The sequence below is a fragment of the Drosophila sulfurigaster genome, chromosome 2R (assembly GCF_023558435.1).
Source record: "Drosophila sulfurigaster albostrigata strain 15112-1811.04 chromosome 2R, ASM2355843v2, whole genome shotgun sequence".
Taxonomy (NCBI): domain Eukaryota; kingdom Metazoa; phylum Arthropoda; class Insecta; order Diptera; family Drosophilidae; genus Drosophila; species Drosophila sulfurigaster.
Genome location: NC_084882.1, coordinates 35,788,036 through 35,815,390, shown reverse-complemented (window position 1 = coordinate 35,815,390; position 27,355 = coordinate 35,788,036). Strand labels below are relative to the sequence as shown.

The 27,355-nt window shown below is 35.6% G+C and overlaps 2 protein-coding genes across 2 annotated transcripts in view; both read left to right on the top strand.

Moving 5' to 3' along the window:
- Positions 1–3,196: 3,196 nt before the first annotated feature.
- On the top strand, positions 3,197–15,098 carry LOC133839004 (elongation of very long chain fatty acids protein 7). The gene is made up of 8 exons (XM_062270293.1): positions 3,197–3,351; positions 11,023–11,162; positions 11,231–11,421; positions 11,484–11,564; positions 12,260–12,422; positions 12,489–12,625; positions 12,690–12,989; positions 13,544–15,098. Exons 2-8 carry the CDS (start codon positions 11,102–11,104, stop codon positions 13,700–13,702), a joined length of 1,092 nt encoding a protein of 363 aa, XP_062126277.1. The 5' UTR covers positions 3,197–3,351; positions 11,023–11,101; the 3' UTR covers positions 13,703–15,098.
- Positions 15,099–15,774: 676 nt separating this feature from the next.
- LOC133839003 (elongation of very long chain fatty acids protein AAEL008004) overlaps positions 15,775–27,355 on the top strand; it is a 41,153-nt gene continuing 29,572 nt past the window's right edge. Inside the window, exon 1 of the mRNA XM_062270287.1 lies at positions 15,775–15,913. The gene's annotated coding sequence lies outside the window, so the exon portion shown is untranslated. The remainder of the gene's footprint in view (positions 15,914–27,355) is intronic.

Genomic DNA, 27,355 nt, shown 5'->3' with positions numbered 1-27,355 from the left:
CCTGGCGAATACTATTTACAGTAAATAAAAAAAAACATAGTAAAGGTTATTCGTATTAACATTATATTAAGAGCTTAGATCGATTTTAGATACTTTTTTACAATAAAATATATAATTTCATTAATTTGTTGTTTTTCATACGAATTCCTTCATTTTTGCAATTATCAAAAACATTCTCAGGTATAATCAAAAAGTGCTAATCCTTATTCAAAATAAAAATATGTTTTTGTATATCTTTTTAATACTTTTCTCTATAGAACTAATGTAGTATTTACAGTGTATTCGAATAGTAAGTTACAATTAAACAATAGTTCACATCTCTAGCGAAATCGGTAGTGAACTCATTTTCTTGTGCTAATTTTCGAGCGCATCAAAAATTAATTGACTTTGTTGTTGATTTTTTACATGCCAAGTGTGCGTGTGTGTGACTGTGAGCAGGTGTTGTTTTTATCGACCTCCATAGATACATGTATGCGTGTCTGTGTGTGTGCCCAACTCATTCATAAATAAAACGTCGGCAAATTGTTGGTTTGTGGGCCGCCTTTGCAACATCATCCACAACGGCATCCACATGTGCAGCTTTAGTATCCACATTCCCCAAAGAGTCAGTCGACAACAAGGCTTGTGAGTACGCCATTTTGTTTGCATTTGAAATCAGCGCCATCTAGCGCTAATGAGCCAAGCACACACACATGGACACGCAGAGCAACAACAACAAGAACTACAACAACAACAGAGAGTCAAAGTCAAACCAGTTGAGGGTCAACAGTTTACATCGCGCATCTATTGCTCATCCATCCCAATTGAAAGATATCTTTTTTTTCGACGTTTCGCCGTAATCCGAATCTGACCATGAAATTCATTTGCTACGTGTTGTTGTTTCCGTTTTGTAAGAAAGCCAATTTGTATGGTACGACGGGCAGCTGCTACTTTGCTGCCTTTGCTATTGCTATTGCTGTTTAATGTCGTGCGATTTGTGCAATGATTTCGCACTTGCCCTCAAAAAGTTCAACACCATATTTATTTATCTATTTTTGACTTTGACCCGCTTCGCGTGCCATTTTTTTGTTGTTGTTTTGGTTTAATTGTTTCTCATTTACATGTGGGCGTAACAAATATTATACACTCAACTACTTGTATGTGTAGAATCAATTGGAGTGTGCTCGACTGGAAGTCACCCTGCTATTTGCTACTGACCCACATTCAACTCAATTTACGGTTAATGACGTTGGTGGTGGGGTCAACTCAGTGACTCCTGAAATCACTTTTCGTGCCCCCAATTGTGACACAAAACAAACGACGTTCGCTTTCATTGTCTCATAAAAAATGACAATGTAATGCTTTTGTGTCATGTGTGTGTGTGTGTGTGTGTGTGTGTGTGCTTGTTCTTAAAGAGTATTGATTGATTACTAGAACAGCGTGTAAAAGGGAGACAGTTATGTTTTAGTGTTTATCGATCATTAATAGCAATGCTTGCCTTTTCAAGTTAATCGATTATTAAGCACTTTAGTACGCAGCGGATATACTTAACAATTTATCGATTATTAATCGCACTTGAAGCTTTTAACGCTAGTTAATCGTTTGTACTTGAACTTTAAGCAGTCAATTTGCCTTATTGTCACTTTAGTTTGGTAATTGAAATGTTGTTTGTTTTGAAATTAAACAGGGATATTGACTTATTTGCCTGATTGCATAATTTTGCAACGACACATGTCGGTCGTCTCTCGTTTCTCATGGCTTTAGTGCATTACCAATTGGGTGCAAAGTAGGCAACGTCATTTGAAGCGATGAATAAACAATTTCGAGGCGAAAACTACACAATATGTGATGTGGACGGATGGAAACGCCCAAGTCAAATAATTAATATGCATTTACATTTGCATTTATAGAACTGATTAACGAATGAAAAGAAAGCAGTCGAAAGAAGCGCGTTCGAATTGTAATTTCCAGTTAGACAACTCTTCCCAAAGCTGGTGGAATATGTTTGACAGACAGACAGACTGTGAGACAGACGGACAGAACATAGACGATTCACAAATTAGGCCTCTCTCTCTCTCTGCCATATGCAAGTAACGGCATTTGTTTTTTGTTTCGTTTTGATTTGAAACGAGTTCAAGCCGCGCTCTCTTTCGCGCTGCTCTAGCACAGTTATGTTTGTGCTTTCTTGCATTCTGTTGTGGCGCTCTCTTTGCGCTGTGGACTTTGTTCGGCCTTTTGTGGGACTTGTTGCGGCTTTTTTTCTTACTGTTGTTGTAATTTTTCGCACACCTGTTGATTGGTGTGCGGTGTCCGCTGCATGTGGCACAGTTAACTCTAAATGCTTGGCTGTCTGCTATCCCCATTTACACACATACACATACACAGAGACAGAGGAGTCACACACATAAGTATTTACATGGCACAGTCATAAGCCGGAAAGCGAAAGTGAACGCTTAGACAAATGGCCAGCAAAACGGCAGTTACATCAACGGTCAGTCAACATTGCCGCCGCAGAAGATAGCGCGCGACTTGCCTTGCCACAAATGCCTCAATTCACACACATACTAATACACTGATTACATATGAATGCATACGTATGTGTGTGTGTGTGTGTTGTTTTCTTCTCTTTGGCGCTTTTGCAATGCAAGCACAACTCAGCAAATACAACAAAAAAAATACAGGGAACTCAGCTCAGTTCAGCTTTTGCAGCATTGTCCAGACCAGCGACGGCTCAGTTGTATTTTTGGCACGCTGGCCAACGGTTCACAAGCTAGCGCTTCAATCTGCGCCGTTGGCTGCTTTTGATGCTGATGCTGATGCTTCGTCTGCCTCCTCTTCGTCTTCGTCGATAATCAGCTTCTCAATAACAAACAAACGCCGATAAACGGTCAGTTACACTTTTGAGCAGAGGTAACGTTTATTTCTTCTCCTTCTTCTGGTATCGAAGAAGAGCGCAGTAGTTAGTGCGGTCACACTCAATTGTGCGCGTGCGCTCTCTCCGCTCTCGTGTTCGATTGCGCTCTCTCTCTGTGCTCTTTCGATAGCTCGTTAGGGCATGATTCATCGTTAAGCTCTGTAATCGCTTTGCTCGTGCGCGCATTGATCGATTCAGTCGCCGCGACTCGTCTTTCGTCTCGTCACGCGTCACATTTACTGTCGTTGTCGTTGCTCTTGTTGTTGTTGTTGTAATCGGTGGTCGTTGGTCGCAGTCGCTGTTGTAGTCGCTGCTGCCTGATAAGGTTCACAGGCGCATCCATTGAGTCGTCAGTTGGCTGAAAAGCGCGCAAGGCGAAGCATCGCGCCGTAAACGAGAAGCGGAAAACGGAAAACGTTAACAACACAAATTCGTCAACCGTCTTTGTCTATATCTATGTGAGTGTCACTCAGTGTGTCTCTGTGTCTGTGTGCCTGTGATTATCTAATCGTCATAAACACAACAAAATACATATACAATGTACATACATAATTAAAAATAAAAGCAAAAACAAAAATAATAGCAATTTTTGCAGCCAGCAAGAAAAGCCAACAACTTTCCAAAAATAAAGAAGAAAAAAAAAACGTAAATAAATAAATAATATAATTAGAAATAAAAAAAAAAGTATAACGAACAACAACAACTGCTGAAAAAGCAGGTGCGTGGTCAACTAACGAACTTTGTAACCAGCTTGTCGCGCACTCTCTCTCTCTCACTCACTCGGACTATCTCCGTCTCGCTCGCTGTCCCCGGTTGTCTGTATACGAAATTCGCATTGTATAATCGCACCAAGTACGCAAACGTGATTCGCCTGCCAAAAACCAAAAACAACAACAAGAAACATAAAAGAAATAAAAGATTAGGGCAAAGCCGAATTGCTTTAACTCCCCGATCTGGTATTACCTGATATTTTCCTAAGTGTGCCATTGCCAGGTGCGAGTGTTTAGTCACCTTTCGCGTCCACGTTCGCCGTTCGCATTCGCATTCGCATTCACTGTGTTATCAGTTACCAAATCAACGAAAAAAAAAACCCACCAAAAACTGAAGAAGGCTAATCATAAATTTATTAATAGGCTCTACCACGAAGCAGAGCAGAGCATTGAAGAGGGGGGAGGGGACACCAATTGGCATTGATAGGGGCTGATTAACGGCAATTATGGGGGCGCTTGCTTCAAGGAAATAAATACTTTGGGACCACTTTGTTTATCTTTACAGCTGACTCAGCTGTTGTAGTTGGAATCGGCAGGTGAAACACCTAGACGATGTGACCTCCTCATAAATTTATTAGACTAATCTTATCGGTGGTGGATTTATCTTTATGCTCTCGCGAATGCGAATGTGAATGCGAATTATTGGCGGCGTCTTGTGACTCAACTAGAAAGGCGTTCTTTTTTTTTTGCATGCGTCACGGCCAGCTTGCAACTGTGGCACTTGAACACGCCCCTCTTTGATGGAACGTCCACACTTAGGAATAGGCGACATTATGCATCGATTTTGCGCTCAATTAAGTTTTCTAAACGAGCGATTATAGCCGATAACACACTCTCATGTAACAATGGATCGCATAACAGTCAGTCTCATCCCCTCCCCTCCAACTGTCTCTCTTCCTCTATACTGTCCCTCTTGATTAAATCAAACAAACTTGAAACTATGTGAATGAGTAGCAAATGCACTGAGAGAAAAGTGATAGAAGAACATAGAATCAATTTAATACATTTTGGTTCTTACAATTTTCTAAGATTAAATTTTATTTTTTTGAATATCAATTCTTCTATTATAAGTTTTGTGACAAAACACAGAGTTCCATTGGTCGAAATAATATACATAAATAATATAAAAATTTGAGAAATTTGTATTTGCCATAAGAGTATTCTCTAAATAGAGTAAATTTTGTATTTTCCATTTTTCAATTTCGTTGTTAGAAAAACATTTTTCTCCACAAAATGTTGTGGGAAATCGCATTCACTTGGGTTCATCTTGGTCAAAATAATATACAGAAATAATAACTTAATAATTCCACAAATTTTGAGATATCTCAAGTGTCAATTCTTGTAATTTTTCTTCTATATATAATAAATAATAATACATATATTAATTCCACAAACTGTAGGATATTACAATAGTAAATGTTTGTAATTTCTCTTCTATTTTCTTTTCTATAAATAATAATAATAATTCTACAAATTTTGAGATATCCCAAGAGTAAATTTTTGTAATTTCTCTTCAATTTTATTTTCTATTTATAAATGTACTTGCTTCTGTATCTTAATTACAGCATAATCAGCTTAATTGCCTCGAAACTTATCAAACTTGTTCAAGATAAAATGCTTTATTTATGGTCTTGTTTATCAACCAACAAACAATATGCCAAGTGAATCAACTTTTTCTCTCAGTGTACTCTTTTAGTCTGCTCTTCTGGTCTGCCCTTCTCTCTGTTGTGTGTTGTGTGTAGTTCACAGCGTTTGCGTTTTCAGCTCAATGTTGTGGGCGTTTTGTGTCTGCTCCAATTAATATGGCAAAATGCAACAACAACAACAACAACAATGAAAATAAAAACAAAAACAATAGCTGCATGTTAACACTTGCGTGTGCAACCTGCTGTTGCTGCTGTTATTGATGATGATGTTGATGTTGATGTTGTGGCTCCTTCTACAACACCTGCTGCTGCCTCTGCTGCTGCTTCGATTAGTTGGCCAATCTGCCAACTGTAAAATGCACACAGCCGGAAGCAACAGGCGTCAGCAGCAACAGCGATTGTAACGGGGGGGATAACGGGGTTAAGGGGAAGTCATTCTCTTGTTGCATGCCTCATTGATTGTTTACTTGGGCGTCGCAGACATCGTTGATGACGCAGCACAAAAGCAACAACTTCAACAAAATAATGTGCAAAATTGAAAATAAGATAAAACCGTAAATCACTTGAAGAGTGTGCTCAACTGTGGAATGCCCTGTAAAAAGGAATTACATAATCTTTAGCAAGTTGTGAACTTTATAAAGAATGAAGCAAGATAATTGCAGTATAGGGAATGAATTCATTCATATGTTTTTTTTAAATTAGTGTTTTCGAGTAGATTATGCTATATAAATTGCATGATTCATGTTATTCTTATATGACCCTTGTTTTATATGGCATATATTTTACCATTTCAACTTAAGAAACTGATTATAACAATGTGTATTTTTAGAGCAGTGATTTATTTATTTACATTTTTGAATTAAATCCTACAGTACAAAATACTTAGTAATACTTTATTTTTATAATCATGCACATTGTTTTCTTTGCTTTCAATTCTACATTTTTATAATTATTTTCTGTACTTCAATGCCCACAGTTGCCTACAGGCAATCATTTACTTTGCATTTAATTTTGTGGATTTTTTTATCGTGGATTCCCCTATTATCAATGTAGTAAGAACATTCCAAAGGAATTAGAGTGTCGAATATCTGAATGAACATTGCTCAAAGTTTCTATTAATCATTCATGACTTTAGATATATGATACTTAAAAAGCTCAATAGTTGTCCTCTCTGATTCGAAATGTTTATTCGATTTAAATTAAAGGATGCCTATTAAATTTTTAATCTTAATTCGAAATTGTTTATAAATTACATTTATATTTGAAGGTTAGTTACTTTAAATAAAAAAAAGATATGAATGGATCAATGACTTTATTATCCAACTAAAGTTAGTTAAAATACTGATTCAATGCTTTCAAATAAGAGTAAGCTCATTTGGGCACAATTACGGAGTATCTACAGCATGCTATACTACGCTTTTAGGATTAATATTAAAGATGGTCAATTAAATTTCATATCTCAGTTTAGTTGTTTTAAATAGAAGAAAGATGTGAATGGTCAACTGACTTTGTAATTTAAATAAAGTCGGTAAAAATTCCTATTGAATGCTTTCATATGAGAGTAATCTCATTTAAGCACAATTACAGGGTATCTACGGAGTGAAATAATTTACATGTATTACCCGAAATCTTCTGTGAATTCGATTTATATTAAAAGGCGCCTATTAAATTCTTAATCACAGGTTAGTTATTTCAAATGAAAGAAATTTGTGAATGAATAAAACTCCCATTTACTGCTTTCACATGAGAGTAATCTCATTTGATCGCAATTACAGGGTATCTACAGCGTGGAATACTACGAAAGTAGCATCCTCCACTCCACTCTTCGCACACCTCGTCGCACCCATTTCGTGTCGCCTGTTTGCCAATTTTTATTTGCTCCACTTTGAGTTGTAATTCTTCTCGGCCTCATTATGTAAGCCAACTAGAGTTGTTACTGCTGCTGTTGTACTTGTTGTTGCTGTAGTTGTAGTTGTTGTACATGTTGTTACCGCGATTTACGATGCCACAGCTCACGGCATGTTTGTTTACCTTGACAATTCGAACTGTCAACACACACACACACACACACACACACACACACACACACACACACACACACACACACACACACACACACACACACACACACACACACACACACACACACACCGATGAGGAAGGAGGGGCAAGGGACTGTGACGTGGCTTGGCTTAAATGGACGTGCCCAACAAACGAACGCGATTCCGCGTGTTTCATCAACATTTCATAATTGACGAATTTTTCAACATTTGTTTGTAATGCAAAAAGCAGACAAAAAGAGAAAAAAAAACAAGTAAGAAAGTTACAGTCGAGTGTGCTCGACTGTGAGATACCACTACCCATTTTTAATAAAGGCAAAATATTGCGGTATCATTTTGAAAATATACCGAAAATACTTAAAAAAATACTAAAAATATACCAAATGGTATGTTTGGTATATCAATATAGTACCACATTCAAAATATACCATAGACGGCTCAATATACCAGATTGTCAGCCAAAGTAACTAAGACCCTTATAAGTAGGCGTTTTTGCCCATACAAAAGTATTTCTTTTATAACTTCCACAATTTTTATCTGATCGCAACCAAATTTTCAGGAATCATAACTACTATAGTTATTATTATATATACCAAAATTCGCAACTCTAGCTTTAAAATTACGCTTGTTATTCGATTTTTTTGATTTGCGGGGGCGGAAGTGGGCGTGGCAAAATTTGAAACAAACTTGATCTGCGTGCAAACATAACAAATGCTGTCGAAAAAAAATTATAGCTCTATCTCTCGCAGTCTCTGAGATCTAGGTGTTCATACGGACAGACGGACGGACACACAGACACACAGACACACAGACGGACAGACGGACATGGCTATATCGTCTCGGCTGTTGACGCTGATCAAGAATATATATACTTTATAGGGTCGGAGATGCCTCCTTCTACCTGTTACATACATTTCCTGCCGGCACAAAGTTATAATACCCTTCTACCCTATGGGTAGCGGGTATAAACAGCAAAGACTGAAATTTATTGACTCCGATTTGAGATGCTGTTGTTGTTGTTTTTGTTGTTGAAAAGCCATAAAACTTGCCACTGACCCACACAACAAACGAGCAAGCAACAAGCAAGCGCCAGCGGCAGCGACAAACCGTTTGAAGTTGTGACTGCGACTGCGACTGAGACTGTGATTGAGACTCAGACTTAGACAGAGACAGAGACAACAAGTGGCCATAAGCAACGGTAATAAAAAACGGCTACACACAGCCCACCGACTAGCGGCACATTTTTGTCGCAGCAGCGGGCAACACAGATTAAGCAAGCGGCACTTGCGCTGCACAGCCTCAGTCGCAGTTGCAGTCGCAGTCGCAGTCAACGTCGCAGTTGCCATCGGCATCGAATTCGCCTTCGCCTTGGTCGCCTGAAACGCCAGCGGCGAAAACGCGACGATGGCGGCGTTGCCAGTCATTGTTCATGACATTCAAAACAAACTTCAAGTGGTCGCAGCTCGCGAGTACATTGCCTTTCAATTGCCATTAGACAGAGTGAGAGAGAGAGAGAGCGAACGAGGCGACAAAATTTTCGTACGAATAGCGGCGAAGTTGTTGTGTAGGAAGAAGAAGCAGAAGAAGGAGGAGGAGGAGGGAAATGGGGATTGTTGTCTGTGTCATGGGACTGTATCCAACTGTTGTATGCGGAAGGCCGTCAAAGCATGTGCAAAATGTGTGTGTGCGAATGTTTGTGTGTGTTTGTGTGATTGTGCAGCCAATAACAAATTCTAATGAATGTCACGTGTATTTATCGAATCAAATGCGAGTAATAAACAAAACGATTTTGTAATAATGGAAATTTCTGCAAACACTTTGAGTTCTTGAGTTCCTTGAAAACTTGACTTTGAAGTGCAATGATCTAAAAATTAGTTACTTATTGAACCATAACTGTAACTACTTATTTCCACAACTCATTAATTACTTAATGAATTGATATTAAAACTAGTTCATTAGTTTAATGCACTCTAATGATAGATTATTATCTGACTTTTTTCATATCGAATTTTTGCTCAAATCGAAAACGATTTCTTATATAGAAATATTCGCGTTCAGAAATTTTAATTGAATCAATTTCAATTGAAAAGTTTCAAGAGTGCGAAATTTTTAACAGCCACTAATTGAGTTGTTATTTTTATAAAAAGTAGCGTAGGATGTTAAAAGTTACTCAAAGTTTTTCAATTACTCATAATATTTATAGCTTGGTCAAGTCGATCAAGTCTTTATTTTACTTTTAATAACGAGCATTTAATTTTAATACTTTTTTGTGGCAATTTCGTAAAACTCTAATAATTCTTTATGATTTTATTACATTATACAATCTTCAAATAGTTCGTATAGCAAAAAATTTCACAGTTTCTCAAATCTCTAATGATTCATTATGATCGTACGATTCTCGAATAGTTCATACAACATAAAATATCACAAAACTCTAATGATTCATTTTCCTTTTTTTCTGTTATTATATCTTACGATCTTGGAATACTTCGCATAGTATAAATTTGCGAAATTTCGCAAAACTCTAATATTTTTTTACGATTATACGATCATGGAATATTTTGTATTGTATAAAATTGCGAAATTTAAATCTTATTAAATTTTACGATCTTTGTATACTTCCTATAGTATAAAAGTATTCTAATTTCTATGCTTATATGCACATAATTAGTTAATTAGTAAATTAATAACATTTGTCTGCTATTAAACCATAATTAGTTCATGCTTTTTGCCATTCTACTGTTTGTTTTTAATATCTTTTCTTGTGTTTCTTACCTTAATCCTGTTTGTTTTCTAGTTCTACTTGTTTGTCATTAAAGTTAGACTATTAAACAGTTTAAAACCATAATAAATAATAATTATAAATGTTAATAAACCTTAATTAGTTCAGTAATTATAATTCTTCGCATTCTACTGTTTGTTTTTTACTTCTTACGTTAATCCTGTTTGTTTTTAACTTTTACTTGTTTGTTTTTAAGATTAGACTATTAGACAGTTTTAAACCATATTAATAATAATTATAAATGTTAATAAACCTTAATTAGTTCTGTAATTATAATTCTTGCCATTCAATTTGTCTTCAACTTCTACTTGTTTGTGAGTAAAATGCACTGTCAAAAATATCTGTTAATGAATCGTCTTCTTAATGAAACTTGTTTTAATATGTTGCAAATTTAATTAAAAATGTTCTCTTCAGGGGTCTTCCGCTTGTCATGCGTATTAATGAACTGAACGCACAGGTTCTGGGGCTTTTGAATGGAAATTGTAATGCAAATGCCACCCACTAAATGAGATGAGGTCACAGCTTCCGTTTGACAACAACAGAGTGCATTCTTTCATTAGAATAATCATTGGCATGTTAATGAGGCAGCTGCGAATACAAAAAAAAATGAAAGAAAAGAAACTAATTGAATTCCAGTGTGGAATGTTTTATTGACCCTGTGATTAACAGCCATAAAATCAATGATAGTATATTATTCAATCTTAACTTTCGCGATGATGCAAGTGTTGATTACAGATTTATTAATTACATTTCCTCGTAACAAAGTTCGGACTTTGAGTATGCTATGATATATATATATTCCTATAAATTACTTTTAGATTTCAAGTTACTATTTTACTTACACAGCTATATATTTTTGATTGAATTACAGACTCGAAAACAAGAAAACACACAACTACACCAAAAATAAGAACTAAACAAGGAAGGAGAACCAACAAGACCTCTGCAACATGGATGTTCTAATGCACGATGCGATACATTGGTATCGAGACCTCATGGACAACAAAAGCGGTAAATAAATTGTTAACTTGTCACCCTTAAATGTTGTATTGAAATGTTGTTTTCTTTGGATGAAACAGATCCGCGTGTCAAAGACATGTTTCTGGCCTCGTCGCCGCTGCCCACACTTGGAATGTGCCTCTTCTATGCGTACTTCAGCAAATCCCTCGGCCCCCGACTGATGGCCAATCGCAAGGCGATGGATCTGCGCAAGGTGCTAGTCTACTACAACGCCATACAGACCATATTCAGTGCGTGGATTTTCTATGAGGTAACTATGAGGTAATCAAATGGTTGAACTGATTAATAAAAGTTATTTTTCCTCCTCAACAGTACTTAATGAGCGGCTGGTGGGGCAACTATAGCTTCGCTTGCCAACCCGTCGACTATAGCAACAGTCCAATGGCAATGCGCGTAAGTATTTCTGTTCAAGTGTAACTATCTCTGAGATTAGAAAAGCTAGAGTGCTGAAATTTGAGCACAAGGTATCCTATTTAATACTCTTTCAATAACATTATCTAAGAAAGCTACCACATTATCCTGTTCAGTTTAATTAACTTATTTCTCGATAGCCTTTGTAGCTAGCACTCCCTTTTTTTAGTTATTATATTATTTTGTATAATATTTAACAACAGTCCTATGACAATGTTCTTCCTTTCTTTTAGTTATTATATTATTTTGTATAATGATTAACAACAGTCCTATGGCAATGTTCTGTTCAAATGTAACAATCTCTGAGATTAGAAAAGTTAGAGTGCTGAAATTTGAGCAGAAAGTGTCCTAATTAATACTCTTTCAACGCCCTTATCTAAGAACTTTACCAGATTTCCCTGTGCAGTTTAATTAACTTATTACTCTTTCGAGCCGATTTCCTTAATAGCTACTAGCTAGCACTCCTTTTTATTAGTTATTATATTTTTTATCATAATTAACAACAGTCCTATGGCAATGTTCTGTTCAAGTGTAGCAATCTCTGGGATTAGAATAGCTAGACTGCTGAAATTTGGGCACAAGGTGTCCTGTTTAATACTCTTTCAACAACATTATCTAAGAAACTTGAAATATTCCTCCAATCAGTTTAATTAACTTATTACTCTATGCTTCCTTAGATGGTGAACATTTGCTGGTGGTACTACATATCCAAATTCACAGAGTTCTTTGACACGCTCTTCTTCATTCTGCGCAAGAAGAATGAGCACGTATCGACGCTGCACGTCATTCATCACGGTTGCATGCCCTTCTCGGTTTGGATGGGTCTTAAGTTTGCACCAGGTAAGTTCAATTAATCAAACGTAATTGATTTGCATTCAATTAATTGATGATTTGTATTCGAATTAGGCGGCCACAGCACGTTCTTTGCCCTGCTCAACTCGTTCGTACATATTGTAATGTACTTTTACTACATGATTGCTGCCATGGGACCCAAGTATCAGAAATTCATTTGGTGGAAGAAGTATCTGACCACCTTCCAAATGGTAAGCGAAAGGAATTCACATTTCTATAAGCATTTCATTAACAATTTCTCCTCCTATTTTGCAGTTACAATTCGTGGCCATCTTCACGCATCAGTTCCAGTTGCTGTTCCGCGAATGCGATTATCCCAAGGGATTCATGGTGTGGATTGGACTGCATGGCGTGATGTTCCTTTTCCTGTTCTCCGATTTTTACAAAGCTAAATACGTGAATGCCCAGCGACGACGTCGCGAAGCGGTCAAGGCCAATGGACATGCCAATGGCTCAGCTATTCCAGCTGCCAATGGCAAGGTCAACAACAAGCATTTCGATGGCGATGGCGATGCACAGACAGCCAATGGCAACAGCAATAAGGGAGCGTGCATGGTGAGGCCAATCCCCAATCCCCGAATCGAATCGAATCTCCACTAAAATCGCAGTCGCAATAGTCGCGAAGCTAAGCATTTAGTAAATCAAGTAGCCCTTGAAAGTTATTAGCCGTGGCTAAACAAACATCACATCGACGCCGATTGTCGATTGTCGCTGAGTGGCGAGTGGCGAGCGTGTTGAGTGTTGCCTCCTCGCTTATGCCAAGCCCCCCTTCTCTCTCTCTCTCTCTCTTTTATCTGGCATATGCATATGTATGAGTATTTACATACATCGCACATATCAACTTAAAAATTCTAACTAGCTTAGTTAAACAAACAAAAAAACAAACAAGCAAGCACACTGAGGAAGGGGGAAACTCTCAACGCTCGTGCGTGCGGGGGACATTTCAATTAGCGTGAGCATGTGAAGCCGGATGCGAAGGTCCAATCATACTGAATGAACACACACACACAGACAGACACACACACCCTCTCTTAACCACTTAACCCAACTACTAAATTGTATTTGAATTTTAGTTAATTTAACTTCTTTTGCACATTCAACTTTTGCAGCCCGTCTTGGAGGATGAGTATGCGGTGAAGAGCAATGGGAACGGACATGGGAATGTCTATGGGGATGGCTACTTCAAGGAGGGCGTTCTGTCCAGCAACGATGCCATCTTGAACCCGGACAGCAGTAGCTCTAGTCTGCATCAGCGCAAAGTCAAATAACTACTACTAAGGACAACTACGATGATATTCATTATGTTAACTTTAAGTGTTTAGCATGTAACCCGCGTATGAACCAGAAGATCAGAACAGAAAACGAAAAGAGAACAGAACCGAACCGAAGCAGAAGCAGAAACAGAAGAGCAGAGAAGGCAGCACAATAATTATTAATATAATTTATAATAGAATGATATATATATATCGTTATATATATATGTGGACATGGCATGCCGAATTGTTAGTGGAACTATTTAGAGCAAGAAAGCAGAACAGAACCAGGGGAACCTCAAGTCCCTCTCCTCCACCACCATCAACAACAACAACATCACCACAGCACAACAGCAGCCGTCGAGTTTAGAGTTAAGAACAGAACCAGAACCATAGCAACACAAGTGCTGCATATAAATTTTTTATATATATATATTCTCTATTATATTATCTCTATCTCGATCCCTTGATCCCCCCGAAGAACAACCTCAAGAAACCTCCAAAATCACAAGCATATTTTTTGTAATCGTATTTTGTAGGCTCAAAATAAGTATTTCTCAACTTTTTGATTCACACACACGCCTGTATACACACCCACACACACACACTTACACATTAACTAGGTGTAATCTTTTATATGGCAATTTTTGGATAACTAACGGAGACGTGTCAACCTAACGATAAAGATAAATGATAACATAAACAAACACAAAAACAAAATGGAAAACAAAAACAAACATGCTCTTAAGCCTGCTTTAAACTTAAAACGTTAAACTATTTGTAGCTTGTTTTTGTATATTTGAGAAAGAGAGAGAACTAGGAAAGAAAGTGAAGAAGTGAGAAGTGATGAAGATTTGGAGATCGCAGATCGGAGTTGAAATACTTGTATGTTTGTTGCAATATTTTGTAAAAGTCTAATAGTTAAAAACCTATATGTAAATGTCTAGTGCGATGTTGTAGTTAGCTAGCCAATCAAACAAAAACAAACAAAAACAATACTAAGCAACAAAACATTAGACTTGTAAGTGCAACCAACCAGCTGAAGGAGCAGACAATCAATCAGTTCGAGGAGGAGCAACACACAAAAAAAAAAAAAACAATAACAAATTTATCGAAATTTCGTTCACACGGTGTGGCTTTTGTGCGTAGTTTTCTTTTTTTATTTGTTATCTACTTATCTATCTATCGTATGTATGTATTTTTTTTTTAATAATGTATTTTGGGTTCGTAAATGTTGAATAATTTTTATGTGAAATGAGAAAAAGGATTTAAGAGTTAATTGTACTACTGTCTGTTAATCTGTGCATTGGTTTCTTTGTTAAGTTGTGGTTTAAGCTGACAAGTTCAAAACAAACATGAGTAAGAAAAAGCTTATTAATTTATATTAAAGAAATATTATGAAAACAACAAACAAGGCGACTTTTTATGGCACGGGGAAGGCCGGTGGAAATGGCCATTTTAGAAGTCATTAAAACAAGTATTGATTGTAATTTATGGTTATATAATTTGCAATATAAGCACCTGCTGAAGTTCTTCAACCAAATATACAACAATTTCGGCTACTGTTTTAAATGTTTTCATATATAATTTTTATATACAAAAATTTAAGGAATAACTTCCTTCCTCTTAAGTAGTCTGGGCTAATTAATAATGATATTTATGCAAATTATTTCGGCTACTGTTTTTAAATGTATAATTTTTATATACAAAAATTTAAGCAAGTCTCTAAGCGAAAGCTTTAATAATTTTGTATTATTGTTGTTGGCTTTCAGAATGAAATATTAAACATTAATAATACACAAAAATATTGAGTTACGCTTGAATGTGATCAAAAGGCAATGAAAACGTCAGTTTATTCAACTAAAGTTCGCCTCGACGCTCGCAAATCATTTGAATGCGCGCTATTAAAATTTCCTCGCTATTAAAATTTCCCTGCATACTTTTAGGTACAGAAAAAATTCCATTGCATACTTCTAGGCACTGGCGTTAAAAGAATGAATTATGCATGCAAAGCGAAGCTTTTGACAGGCAACAACTTGGCTTTGAATTATGATTCAAATAAAATTAATATTAATTAATTTTCATACACAAACAAAAAAAACAAGAAACACCGTTTATAGTTAAGTTATTAGTATTATCAACAAGTGATCAAATCTAGTGTGCAACGCAGTTTCAAATGATGAAAATCCAAACCAAGTAGTAGGCGGTCATAATGCAGATAATGAAGTAAGTAAAGTTCATTTTCATAATCATTTAATTAATTAACATTCGAGCACCCTTCAAACATGTTCTTTGTACATTGTTCATTCTATTGTCAATAATTTGTAAAAGCAAATAATAAGCGATGAATTTGCACTCTCGACTTGAATCGCATTCAAATCAATCAATTGCACTCCGGAGTCCGGACAATGTAAATTGTATTTTTGGATATGCCCCGCGGGGTCCAATTGTCAATGAGGTTGACTCGCGGTCAATAGACAAACGACGTTTGCAAACAAGGCAGTTAACACGCCAATACCAAGTCAATAAAAACGGAAGTGGTCAAATTTTTGTTTACGTTTTCACACGGCCCTTGCCCCCGTTTTGCGGGTGGGTCAAGGGGGCGTTGACGAACAGGGGAAGCCCAAAGACAACAACAGTGCAGTGCAGTGCACGTTGCACTCAGGAGTCGAGTTAATAGATTTAGATATATTAAATAAATGCATTAAGCGAAGGCTGTTTGCCGCTTGGCTGGCCAAAAGTAAAGGAGCTGCAATTAAGTAAAAGTTAACAACAATAATACGACTGCGCATTTTATTGTTGGCTTAACATTAACGAAAAAATTAACGATTACCTCAACAACTAATTATTGGCAAACAGAGTTGCATCTGCCAGCCGCCTGATGGCGTTAGTCGACCAGACGGCCTGTGGACTGCTTGACCGCCGTCTGCTGTTGTTGCTGTCGGTGTGTTGGTTGCTGGCAAATATTTAACACCTCGTCCCCTTGACCTTGGTGAAGTGCAGCGCGCGTCAGCTATTGTTTGCATGACTTGTTGTTGTGTTGCACTGAGAGTGTCACTTGAAGTTAATTAGATAATCATGGGGTTCACTCGCCAAGTGGCTTTGCCGGCTACAACGTTGCAAGCTGCATGCCGCATGCGCCCAATTGACTTGACTAAATATACACAAACTACTACGTAGTGTACAACAAATGTCTATGTAGATGTTCACTTGAACTTCAATCTGTTGCCGAGAACAGGAGCGCGCCCTCTGTCGGAGCAATTAGTCTGTTTGCTTAAGTGGCTGCACTCAAACGAGATGGAGTGAGTGAGAGAGAGAGGGGGAGGACAATTACATGGAAAACTTTTGCGCTGCAGTCTGGGGCGAGCTTCCATGTCAGCTGTCAGTCAGAAGAAGCTTTTGAAGTTCGCCTTTAGTTCTGCGCCTGCTCACCCGCACAGCTTTTTTTTTGCGCGCGCGCTGCTCGCGTCAACGTCAACGGCCGACGCGCTGCTGTCGTCGCTGCTGCTGCTGATGGCTGTCGCGTCGTCGCACATTGCGCGTTTAACAGGCGCACCGCACAGTTTGAGCTCAGTTTCATTCAGAAGTTAAGCTTAAACGCGTCTACGTCAGTCAGTCAGTTAGTCAGTTTCTTGCTTTTCTGTCTCCCGCTCGCGTTCGTTGCTCATTAGGCAATTGCGAAAATTTTTTGATTTTTACAAAGTTCTTGTGAAATATGTACGTATGAGCTAGACACTCACACACAAACACACTCACATACCATACAGACACACTTAAATACTTACTTAGTTAGTCTTTTGGCCGTGCGTTAGCGTTATATTTGTGTGTTGTGGTTTTTGCGGTTTTCAGTTCCAGTTTCAATTGATTGCAAGCAGGAGCACAACAGCTACAACAACAACAACAACACAGCAACGAGTGCAACAGCGACAGCTACACAACAACAAGTGCAACTGCAATAGCTACAGCAGCAAGCGCAGCGGGCAGCAACATTGTTGGTAAGTTTTCTTCACATACGTTTTGTGCTATTACTTCTTTTGCAACTGTTGTGTTGTTGTTTCTGCTTTGCGCTTTGTCCAACAAGCTGGCAACACTGCCCCAATAACGAAATACCTCAAATAATAAACAAAGCGCAGACTAGAAGTAGAAGCAGCGGCACCAGCAAACCAGAAAAAAAAAAGAAACTGGCAATTGCAAATACAAAAACAACGAAAATTATGATGCACATTTCTTGCGATTGCACACTTGACCCAATAAATAATATAATACTCGCTATAATTGGCTAATTAATATATATTCGCTATCAGGCAACTAATTACTAATGTGTAATTTATGATTTATGGCACTTGTTGCCATCTCGCTCTCTTCACTCTCCCTTTTTTCGTCTAATTCGCTTGAGGTGCTGCCATCGATGATCAGCTGACTTTTGTTTACATAGAGGGCGCTTGCAGGGCTGGAGATGCAGTTCAAAGTTCTAGCGACTCTCCTGTTATGCTGTTGTCTAGCAACTCTCCAGCCATGGTTCTTGTTATGCTATTCTTCTTCTTACATATTTAGCAGTTCAAAGTTCTAGCAACTCTCCAGCCATGGTTCTTGTTATGCTGTTGTTCTTCTTCTTACATATTTGGCAGTGCAGTTAATCATGAGTCAGCAGCACTATAATTAGCAGATTTGTGTTAACTGATTGCTCGTTATGCAGTGCCATTTACAAGCTGCAGTGGAAATCCCCGCACAGATCACAGATCACACAAAATTAACCCCAGTCCATGCTCAACCTTGGACTTGACTCTTCTTGTTGTCCGGGAGCATCGCATCGCATCGCATCGTTTTACCTGCCTGCGTTGTCACATTATGTCCGGCTGATGAGAGAGGCAACGCCTTTGTTGTTATAGCCGAGTCGGTTAACTTGGCCCTGTTGTGTTGCCAATTTAAAACAACTTTTGGAAACAACTTTCAAGCGTTTATTTTGCGTCTGGTGAGGCAAGAATGTTTTATGACTCCCCGCCTAGTGCAAGATCGGGATGACTCCCAGCTTCTTCTTCTTCTCGTTGCCATATCAATCTGATATACAATATTTATAAATAGTTTGATGTTCACTTCCGTATTGTGTTGCTTATTGAGAGGATGTTTTTTCTTCTTTAGCGGAATTGATTGAACTTGTTAATGCCTAGGTAATGATAATGGGAACGCTTTAACCGGTTCCTTCAGAAATTCCCCCTGTATGTTATTTTGTGGCCTGCCAATTGAATGAGTTATTGAATCGCTCGGGATTTCGCTTTCAAAGACATTATTACATTACATTATTCCGCGTGCTCTTTGCTCTTTACTTGGAATTCCACTCACGTAGTTCACATTTAGCATGAAATTTACAGACTTACCCTTCTGCTTCTTCTTCTTCATCTGCTTCTTCTTCTTTTTCCATTCTGACTGATCTAAAGATCGCGCTCTCCGATCACACTGCGGTCAATGTGCTCAGCGCAAAATTCCCCAAACATAAAAATTGCTTAGCACTTCGAGAGCAGGCAAATGGAAGTGTGGACTCCACCACACACACATTTACACACGCACACTTACACACATTTACTCACTCACTCACTCTCTATAAATAATTCAAACGCACGTTTGTCTAGAACAGGATCCGCCTTTAACATTGACCCGTGGGGCGGGGGGCGGCACGGGGCAAAGTCTTTTTGCCTGGTCGGCGGCATGCTAATTTGTAAACACAACAACGAACTGACATTGACAGCCAACTGTGATTTTGGGCATTCATAAAAAGCCCAGCAGAAGAAGATCCACACACAGAGAGAGTGAAAGAGAGAGCAAGAAAGAGAGGGAAGCAGAGAAAAAGAAAGATTGCAAAAGAGCACGAGATGTTTTGATACACATTTGTTTAAATATAAAAATACTTGGAATACTCTACAAACAATGATAACTCATTTTTCAAAGATCTTATTAATTTTCCTACAAATTCAACTTATACTGAGAATACTTAGAATACTATATAAACAATTCATTTTTACTTTATTTAAAAGATTCTATTAGCTTAGCTCACATGTTTAAATATAATATATAAAATAATTAGAATACTCTACAAACAATGACTAAATGTTAAAATGATTAAAAAATTAAATTAAATTTTAAAGATGCTATTAGTTCAGCTCACATGTTTAAGTATAAAATATTTAAATATACTATATAAAACACTTAGAATTCTTTACAATGATATTTAATTTTTACTTTATTCTAAGGGTTCTATTAGTTTAACTTACAAATTCATAAAATACTTTACAAACAATGATATTTCCTTTTAACTTTATTTTAAAGGTTCTATTAAATAAACTCACAAATTCAAATTGACTTTGATTAATTCTCTTTTAAAAATATTGGATTAAAAAGTATTCCTTAAAGCAGAAAACTTAATAATATTTAAATTCCATATAATGATTATATTATATTTTATATTTTCTTTACATATAATGATTATATCATATTTCGTACTCTCATCAAAAGTAGTTTTGAATTTATTGCTCTTTCAGTTTACTTAAAATTCCCATCTGAAAATTAGATTCAAATATTGTCTTTCAAACTGAAAATGTACATGACTTTTCTCTTAACAACGTAGCTTTATATGGTGTAAATTCTAGCTAGTAATTATATTTTACTGAAAAATCAAGGCGTCATAAAAAGTTGTTGATTTATGGTAACTATCGCACATTCTATTAAATTCAAGGAAATTTAAACTTGCCAAGTTTACATTGCTTTTCCCTTCAAGAAACACACTCACTTTGCGTAAATTCCTGATAATAGTTAAATAACTAATACCCCTTCTTACTATAACCATGACTCATTTATGCAAATCGTCTGACAAAGCCAAGGACTGTCAAACTGTATTGAATGGGTTTCCCTTTCCGCCTGATTGCGTATACGACACGTGTGCTTTGCGGTGCGACGCATAAGAATCAAGTGATTGCCTCATTAGAATAAGAACTTTGACTTTTGGTCTATTGTGAAATCATTTACCTGGAAACTGTTAAATTTTCCATTTGGCTATAATAATAATTTGATGTGCAAACTTTACGCGGAATATTTGTGAGAAGAGAAGTTTTCCGATTAAAATTAAATGCCATAAATTAGCAATTAAGCGATGTAAACAGCAAACAGAAATAGAAAAGATTGTCAGTTAATGGAAATAACACGTGAGCAGTGCATGCCAAACTGTAGAGTTAAGATTACGCCTACACATTGCGCATACGACGCGTGTTACGTGAAGAAGTTTCGTTTGCGAACTTTGGCCTGATCTGTGATCTGTGATCTGCGTTCTGTGTTGTGAAATTGTTTACAAACGGAATGTGAAAAAAGTAAAGAACGCGAGAGAACTTTGTTTCCGTCATGATGATATACGAGAATAAGGCGAGACACTTGCGATTTTGCAATGCGTAAATATGTGCAAATTGTCGACGCTTGTTGTGTGTTATGACTAATGAAAACAATTAACAGAGTTTTATCTGCCAACTCGCGTTGTACGTGTGCCGCATAATCAAAACATAGCGGACAGACAGACAGATATTGCCGGCAATTCTAGAATTATTATCCTTCTCTGCTCAGACTGCATAAACAGCTGAGCTCAAATCGAAATCAGCTGATTCCCAAATTCCGTTTTAAACCAATAAATGATCTGAGCGACTGTTGTCGTTGGCCCATTTGTGGCGATTTACAAAATCAAAACAAATGGGAAACACGATTGAAAGATACTGCGAATGGAGTCATGTTTAGATATTAACTGTTAATTGAGCTAATTAGTGCGCTCAACTCAACTCGAGTCGAACAAAAGCAATGCGAAAAATGCAACAAATTGATTTCAACATAATCAGACAACACTATAAACTCCAGTGAGTATAAAGTATACGCAGTGTAAGCCACGAAACTCAGTCAGTTGGTCAGCATGCATGGCAAATTAATTGGCTAACCTCTGACACGCTTAACGCTTTTTCACTTGTAAATTCCAGCCAAAGTTCAAGCCTAGTTTAACAACCAACGCGGTTCAGCTAATTAAGGAAAACATGCGGTTCAGCTACTCGGGCTATTAACTTGTCTGTCTTCCCCTCCATTCTCTTCCTCACCTCCACTTCTACTTACTTGAATATGACAAATACAAATACGCACTCGCATTCACCTGCTTGAATGTACTTTATTTCATATTTATGCGTACTCAAATAGTTTATTGTCTACAGCGAAACAAAGTTGATAAATCAGATACTTTATGCGAAAATGCGTGACAATTATTTGCAGTCGATTGCTTCCCGATTTAAGAGCTTTTTTATTTACGTTAATTTGCGATTGCGTTTTAAGTGGTTTTTATTTTGAATTAAGTAACTTTGTTGTGAATTCTGAAAATTCTTTTTAGTACATACATTTTCAATAAATGTGGCACATTTAATTTTAGATGATTTTCGTTTACATTCATTTCGATTTAAGCCATTTGCAACTTTATTTTATTTTATTTTATTAATTTTTGTTTACATCATTCAACACCTTATTTAGTATTCTTCACATTCACTCTTTATTGAAAAGATGTACCACTTTTTTTAATCAGTTTGATACATTTTATTTCAAGTCATTTTTGTTTACATTGAATTTCAATTTAAGAAATTCATTTTGTATTCTTAAATTTTCTGTCCTTAGCAATATATTTGCCACAAGGAATCTATTCTTCACTTTCTTCAATAATGATTGATGTAATAAGATTGAAGTAACAATAATAGATGTAAATATTCTTTCATATTTAATATTTTAATATTTCATTTCTGTTTTACATATCAACTTTACATTTGATATCAATTTGTCATTTTAATCTTTGCTCATCACTTAAAACGAAATCTTTTGCCAACAAATATTTGGCGCTTAATTCCTTCATTATTTTGTGTATTAACTTTTTTTTGGAATTATAATTATAATAAGTAGCTGATGATAATCAGATTGTCACCAATTAAGCTAAGTAGCTTCAAATTGCGACTCTACAATTTATAAACTTGTTTCAGTGTCTGCAACCTTTTAAAATACTTTGAAGTAAAGTACCTTACTTTACTTTTTTGGTAATGTCTGAAAATGAGTTTCATTTGCTTTATAAATTTAAAGAATAACATATTTCCTGAACCAATTTGTCGCACTATCCAAAAAGGGAGCATTGCAAAATTCACTTTCATTAAATATGTAGATGTATTAAAAATTAAAATATAATGCGTAGGAAACTCACTAAACTTCTCATCAAATTATTAATTATTTGTTATTTTAAGAAATTAAGGTCATTAGCTTTAAAGATTCACAAAATTTTTGGAGAGTTCAACAAACAACTTGAACCAAATTTGAGCATTGCGGATTATACAAGTATTCTAATTTATTTTTAGTTGATTACTTAGTAAATATGCTAATATTATAATTTATGCTTCTTATTTTTAACTCTTCCCGAATTGGTTTTGTTGCTCTATAAATAGGCACACAAAGTATTTAAATGATAATTTGTGGAGTTCGTGTTTTTTGTTTGCTCAAAACTCAAGTTAATTAACTGACTTGTCATGATCAAGTCATTTGTTCAATTTGTTGCTCGTTTATTCGATTTGTCTAACCCAAAAAGCGCAGCTAATGCAGCTTGAACTTCACTTTTGAGATTTCAAGATTTCGTGATTTTTTGCAAGTGCATCTCGAGTGTTAATTATTTCCGTTTGCTTCTCTCCCTCAAGCGACAAAGGCAGGCAAACAATTTGCAATGAATTAATTAGGTAAATACAAAAGTCTCAGTCTCATTCTCAGTCTCTGTCTCAGTTTAATGCGATAAACAAATAACATTACTCAAAACACATTTCGAATTTTTACAGAATTCTTCTATTTTTTACATTTAATGTAGTCAATTAAATATTTGTTGTGGCTTCCGTAAGAATCGAAAGACGTTAATGAAAGGTCGTCACATTTGTGACTTTTACAGACCTTGACAAAGACAAGTGGCAAAATAATTGTTGTCTAACTATGATAATGATCTTGTGTTTCCCTTTGTAATTGGTCAAATACGAAAGAATTAACTGACAACTGTAAATTCAAAGCGCAATTTGCTAAATGTTTTGTCAACATTCTGTCAACCTTATTTGCAGTTCACCAAACTTTGTTTTCCCTAGAATTAAATGCATTTATTAATAGATAACTTATTTACGATTGTGTTGGATTGTATTTTCATTTTAAGGAAATTAGAATGGGATTTATGTGCCTGAGAATTTATTGCTATTTGTTATTTATTTCTTATTCATTTAGAATTCAGATGTCGCATTTTTTATGTTTCTAAATTTCAATTTTTCTTTAGCATTAATATTAAGTAATTTTACTATTAATTTAAAATGCCTTTTTAAAGTAATGTGACTAAATAGTTTCTAAAAAAGGTGTTAAACAGAGAAATCGGAAGTGTTTAAAACAACTTTTAAATTTTTGCCATTATAAAGCCAAAAAGTTTTATTCAAATTCGCATAAACAAAAAGACAATTGTATAAAGCGAACTTGCTGTCATAAATTGAAATAGAATATGCGTAGTTAGTTAAAGTATTTTTAGTTGGTTTTAATGAATACTTTGTTAATACGCCGCCTACATTGAACTTGCTATAAACAAATCAGCAATGAAGAAGCAGCAGAATAACAAATGAAAACTTCTCTATTTTTGTTGTTGTTGTTGTTGTGATGACATTGAAATTGGGCAAATGTTTGAGGTTGAAGCTGAGAGAGACGTTGATGAAGTTGTCAAAAAGCAACAAAAGTAACAACAATGAATAGTCCACATACATTCACATACACTCACAGATATATTCACATACTATTCACTTGACATTGTCATTTGGATGTTGCCTTTGAAACTGTCTCAGCCTTTGTGGTTTATGGGTTTTGTTTTAGCCGAATATTGGACACAAAAGTACGAGTAAGTACTCGCATTATATTAAATCGTAATTTGCTGTTTTACTCGCATGACGATGGTCTCTTGTCTGTTGCCTCTTGTCTGTTTGGTCTGTGTTTTTGTGACAGACTTTGCACAGAGATTAGTGACTTATTAGCCACGACGGTTGCCTTGGTCAAGGGATGCTGTCTGCCGTCTGCTTTTGCCTCTGCCATGGCCTTAACTTAAGCCTGCCAGTTAACAATTTTAATTAGCCACAACATGCCACAAGACCTTCGCTTTTCACAGAAGCTGCAGACGCTGCTCTTCTTTTATTTTCGCTGCCTGCCATGGAAGGTTAGCTTACCTCGCTTCAACTTCTACAGATGATTGAATGTTGCATTAAAACTCGCATTTATTTTACACAAAAGTGCTTTACCTGAAGACTCTTTATAAGGAAATGTCGAGAGTAGTAGACAATGATTTGCCTTGACTTCATTGTAATTATTCCTTTATTTTGCTAAACTAAAGATTAGCTTCTTTTTATTTATAAAACTTGCATTTTTATTGCACTCCCTTGAATAAAGTGCTATATCAATATACCAAATATAACCTTTAGTATATTTGCTGAATTTTAATTGGGTATATTTTTAAATCAAAGTACTATATCAATATATAAAATATGACCTTTAGTATATTTTAGTATATTTTCTGAATTTCAATTTGGTATCTTTTAAAATCGAAGTATTATATCAACATGCTAAATATAACCTTTATTATATTTCAGTATATTTTCTGTGTTTAAATTTGGTATATTTTTAAATCAAAGTACTATATCAATATACTAAAAATGAGCTTTAGTGTATTTTAGTATATTAGCTGAGTGACAATTTGGTATATTTTCACATCAAAGTACTATATAAATATACCAAATACGACCTTTAGTACATTTTAGTATATTTTCTGTAATTTAATTTGGTATATTTTTAAATCAAAGAACTATATCAAAATATTAAATATAACCTTTAGTATATTTTCAGTATTTCAATTTGGTTTATTTTTAAATCAAAGTAATATATCTACATTCTAAATATAACCTTCAGTATATTTTCTGAAATTTAATTTGGTATATTTTTAAAACAAAGTACCATATAAATATACCAGATATTACATTTAGTATGTTTTCTGTTTTTCAATTTGGTATAATTTTAAATCGAAGTACTGTATCAATATACCAAATATAATCTTTAGTATATTTGCTGTATTTTAATTTGCTTTATTTTGAAATCAAAGTCAAATTCTTATAAAATTATAAAGTTTTTTTATTTGACGAAAGGTTGAAAGCATTATTAAATGATTACATCGACTAGACTTTACAGACTTTTATTTCCCTTTGTTCAAAATTAAGGTCTTATTAGATAATTAGCATATTTAATCCATAAACAAAAGTACTAAAATCAAAATGACTTTAAGGTATTTATTTGAGGAAATATTAAAGGCGTAAAATTATTACCTTAACTTGTCTTTATTTGCCATTTATGTAATTTACTATTCTATAATGTATACTAAATATTCATTAAGTTCGACTTTGATTATAGGAACCTTTAGATAAAGTACTTTCGATTTAACTAATTAGCATTTTTACTGCACACATTAGATAATCAGAAATAGAATCAATATTAAATTTTTACAACTTTTTCTTCCTCCCTCTCAAGTTCAAAGTGTTTAAGAATTTGTTATGCACGTTTCAAATTTAATAGCAAGAATTTCCTATAATTATCTCACCTTAAGCTGCTCAATTCCTATATAATTTAAATAATAATTATGAAAGCTAATCAATAAGTCTGTCTAATTAACTATTCGAATGTGATATTGATTGCATTCACTTCATAATTGTCATGTAACATTCTCTCCCTTCTCCTTCCTCCCTTCCATTCTCTTCCCTTTGCCTGTTTTTCCGGTTGGCCTTTTTTAATGCAAAGTTCGGCAGCAGCTGAGCAAAAAGTCGAGATGAAGGTCCACTACAGTGTGCAAATATGTATCTATCTATCTATATATCGCTGGGATTCAAGTGTTTTTTAGCTGGACGGACAAAGTACTCGCTTGTTGTTTTTGTTTATCTATTTGCTTGTGCTTGTGTTCAGGTAAATAATCTAAAAATTGCGCCTTGTGCGGCCCAAAACGAGGCATTAACTTTCCGCCAAACTAACGACAACGACAACAACGACAACAACGACAACAACAATGAAAAATCAAAATATTAATAAGCAATTTCAATGAAATTCACAGAGAGGTGTGCCACAGAACACACTCAAAATTTTAAATGTGCTTCCCACACACATCATCACACACAAAAAAAAAGGTTGAACTAAAGTTCATTGACTAAAGGTTTGTTATTTGGCAGCTCGGAAATTTCTTAGTTTATTTTTTAGAAGAATGCCTCATTGCAAACATAAGTTCGTTTAAAGTGTTTTCATTTAAGATTTAGCTGTGTGAAAATTGGATTATTACTTTGAAGAAATATATAACTGATTGATGGAAGTAATAAATCCCTAAATTCCCATCACTTGTTGAGCAGATTTAATTCATTTTTATCATTTAGTTTGCCAAAACAGCTGATTAATATTAGATAGAAATGTAGTTGAAGTAATTGCATTGGATTTATGGTTAAATTTACAAAGATTAATATAGAGAGTGTTCTATGTTTTTGTTGTCAGCTTATCATTGAACAGATTTATGAATTATGAATGAACTGCTGTTGGCAG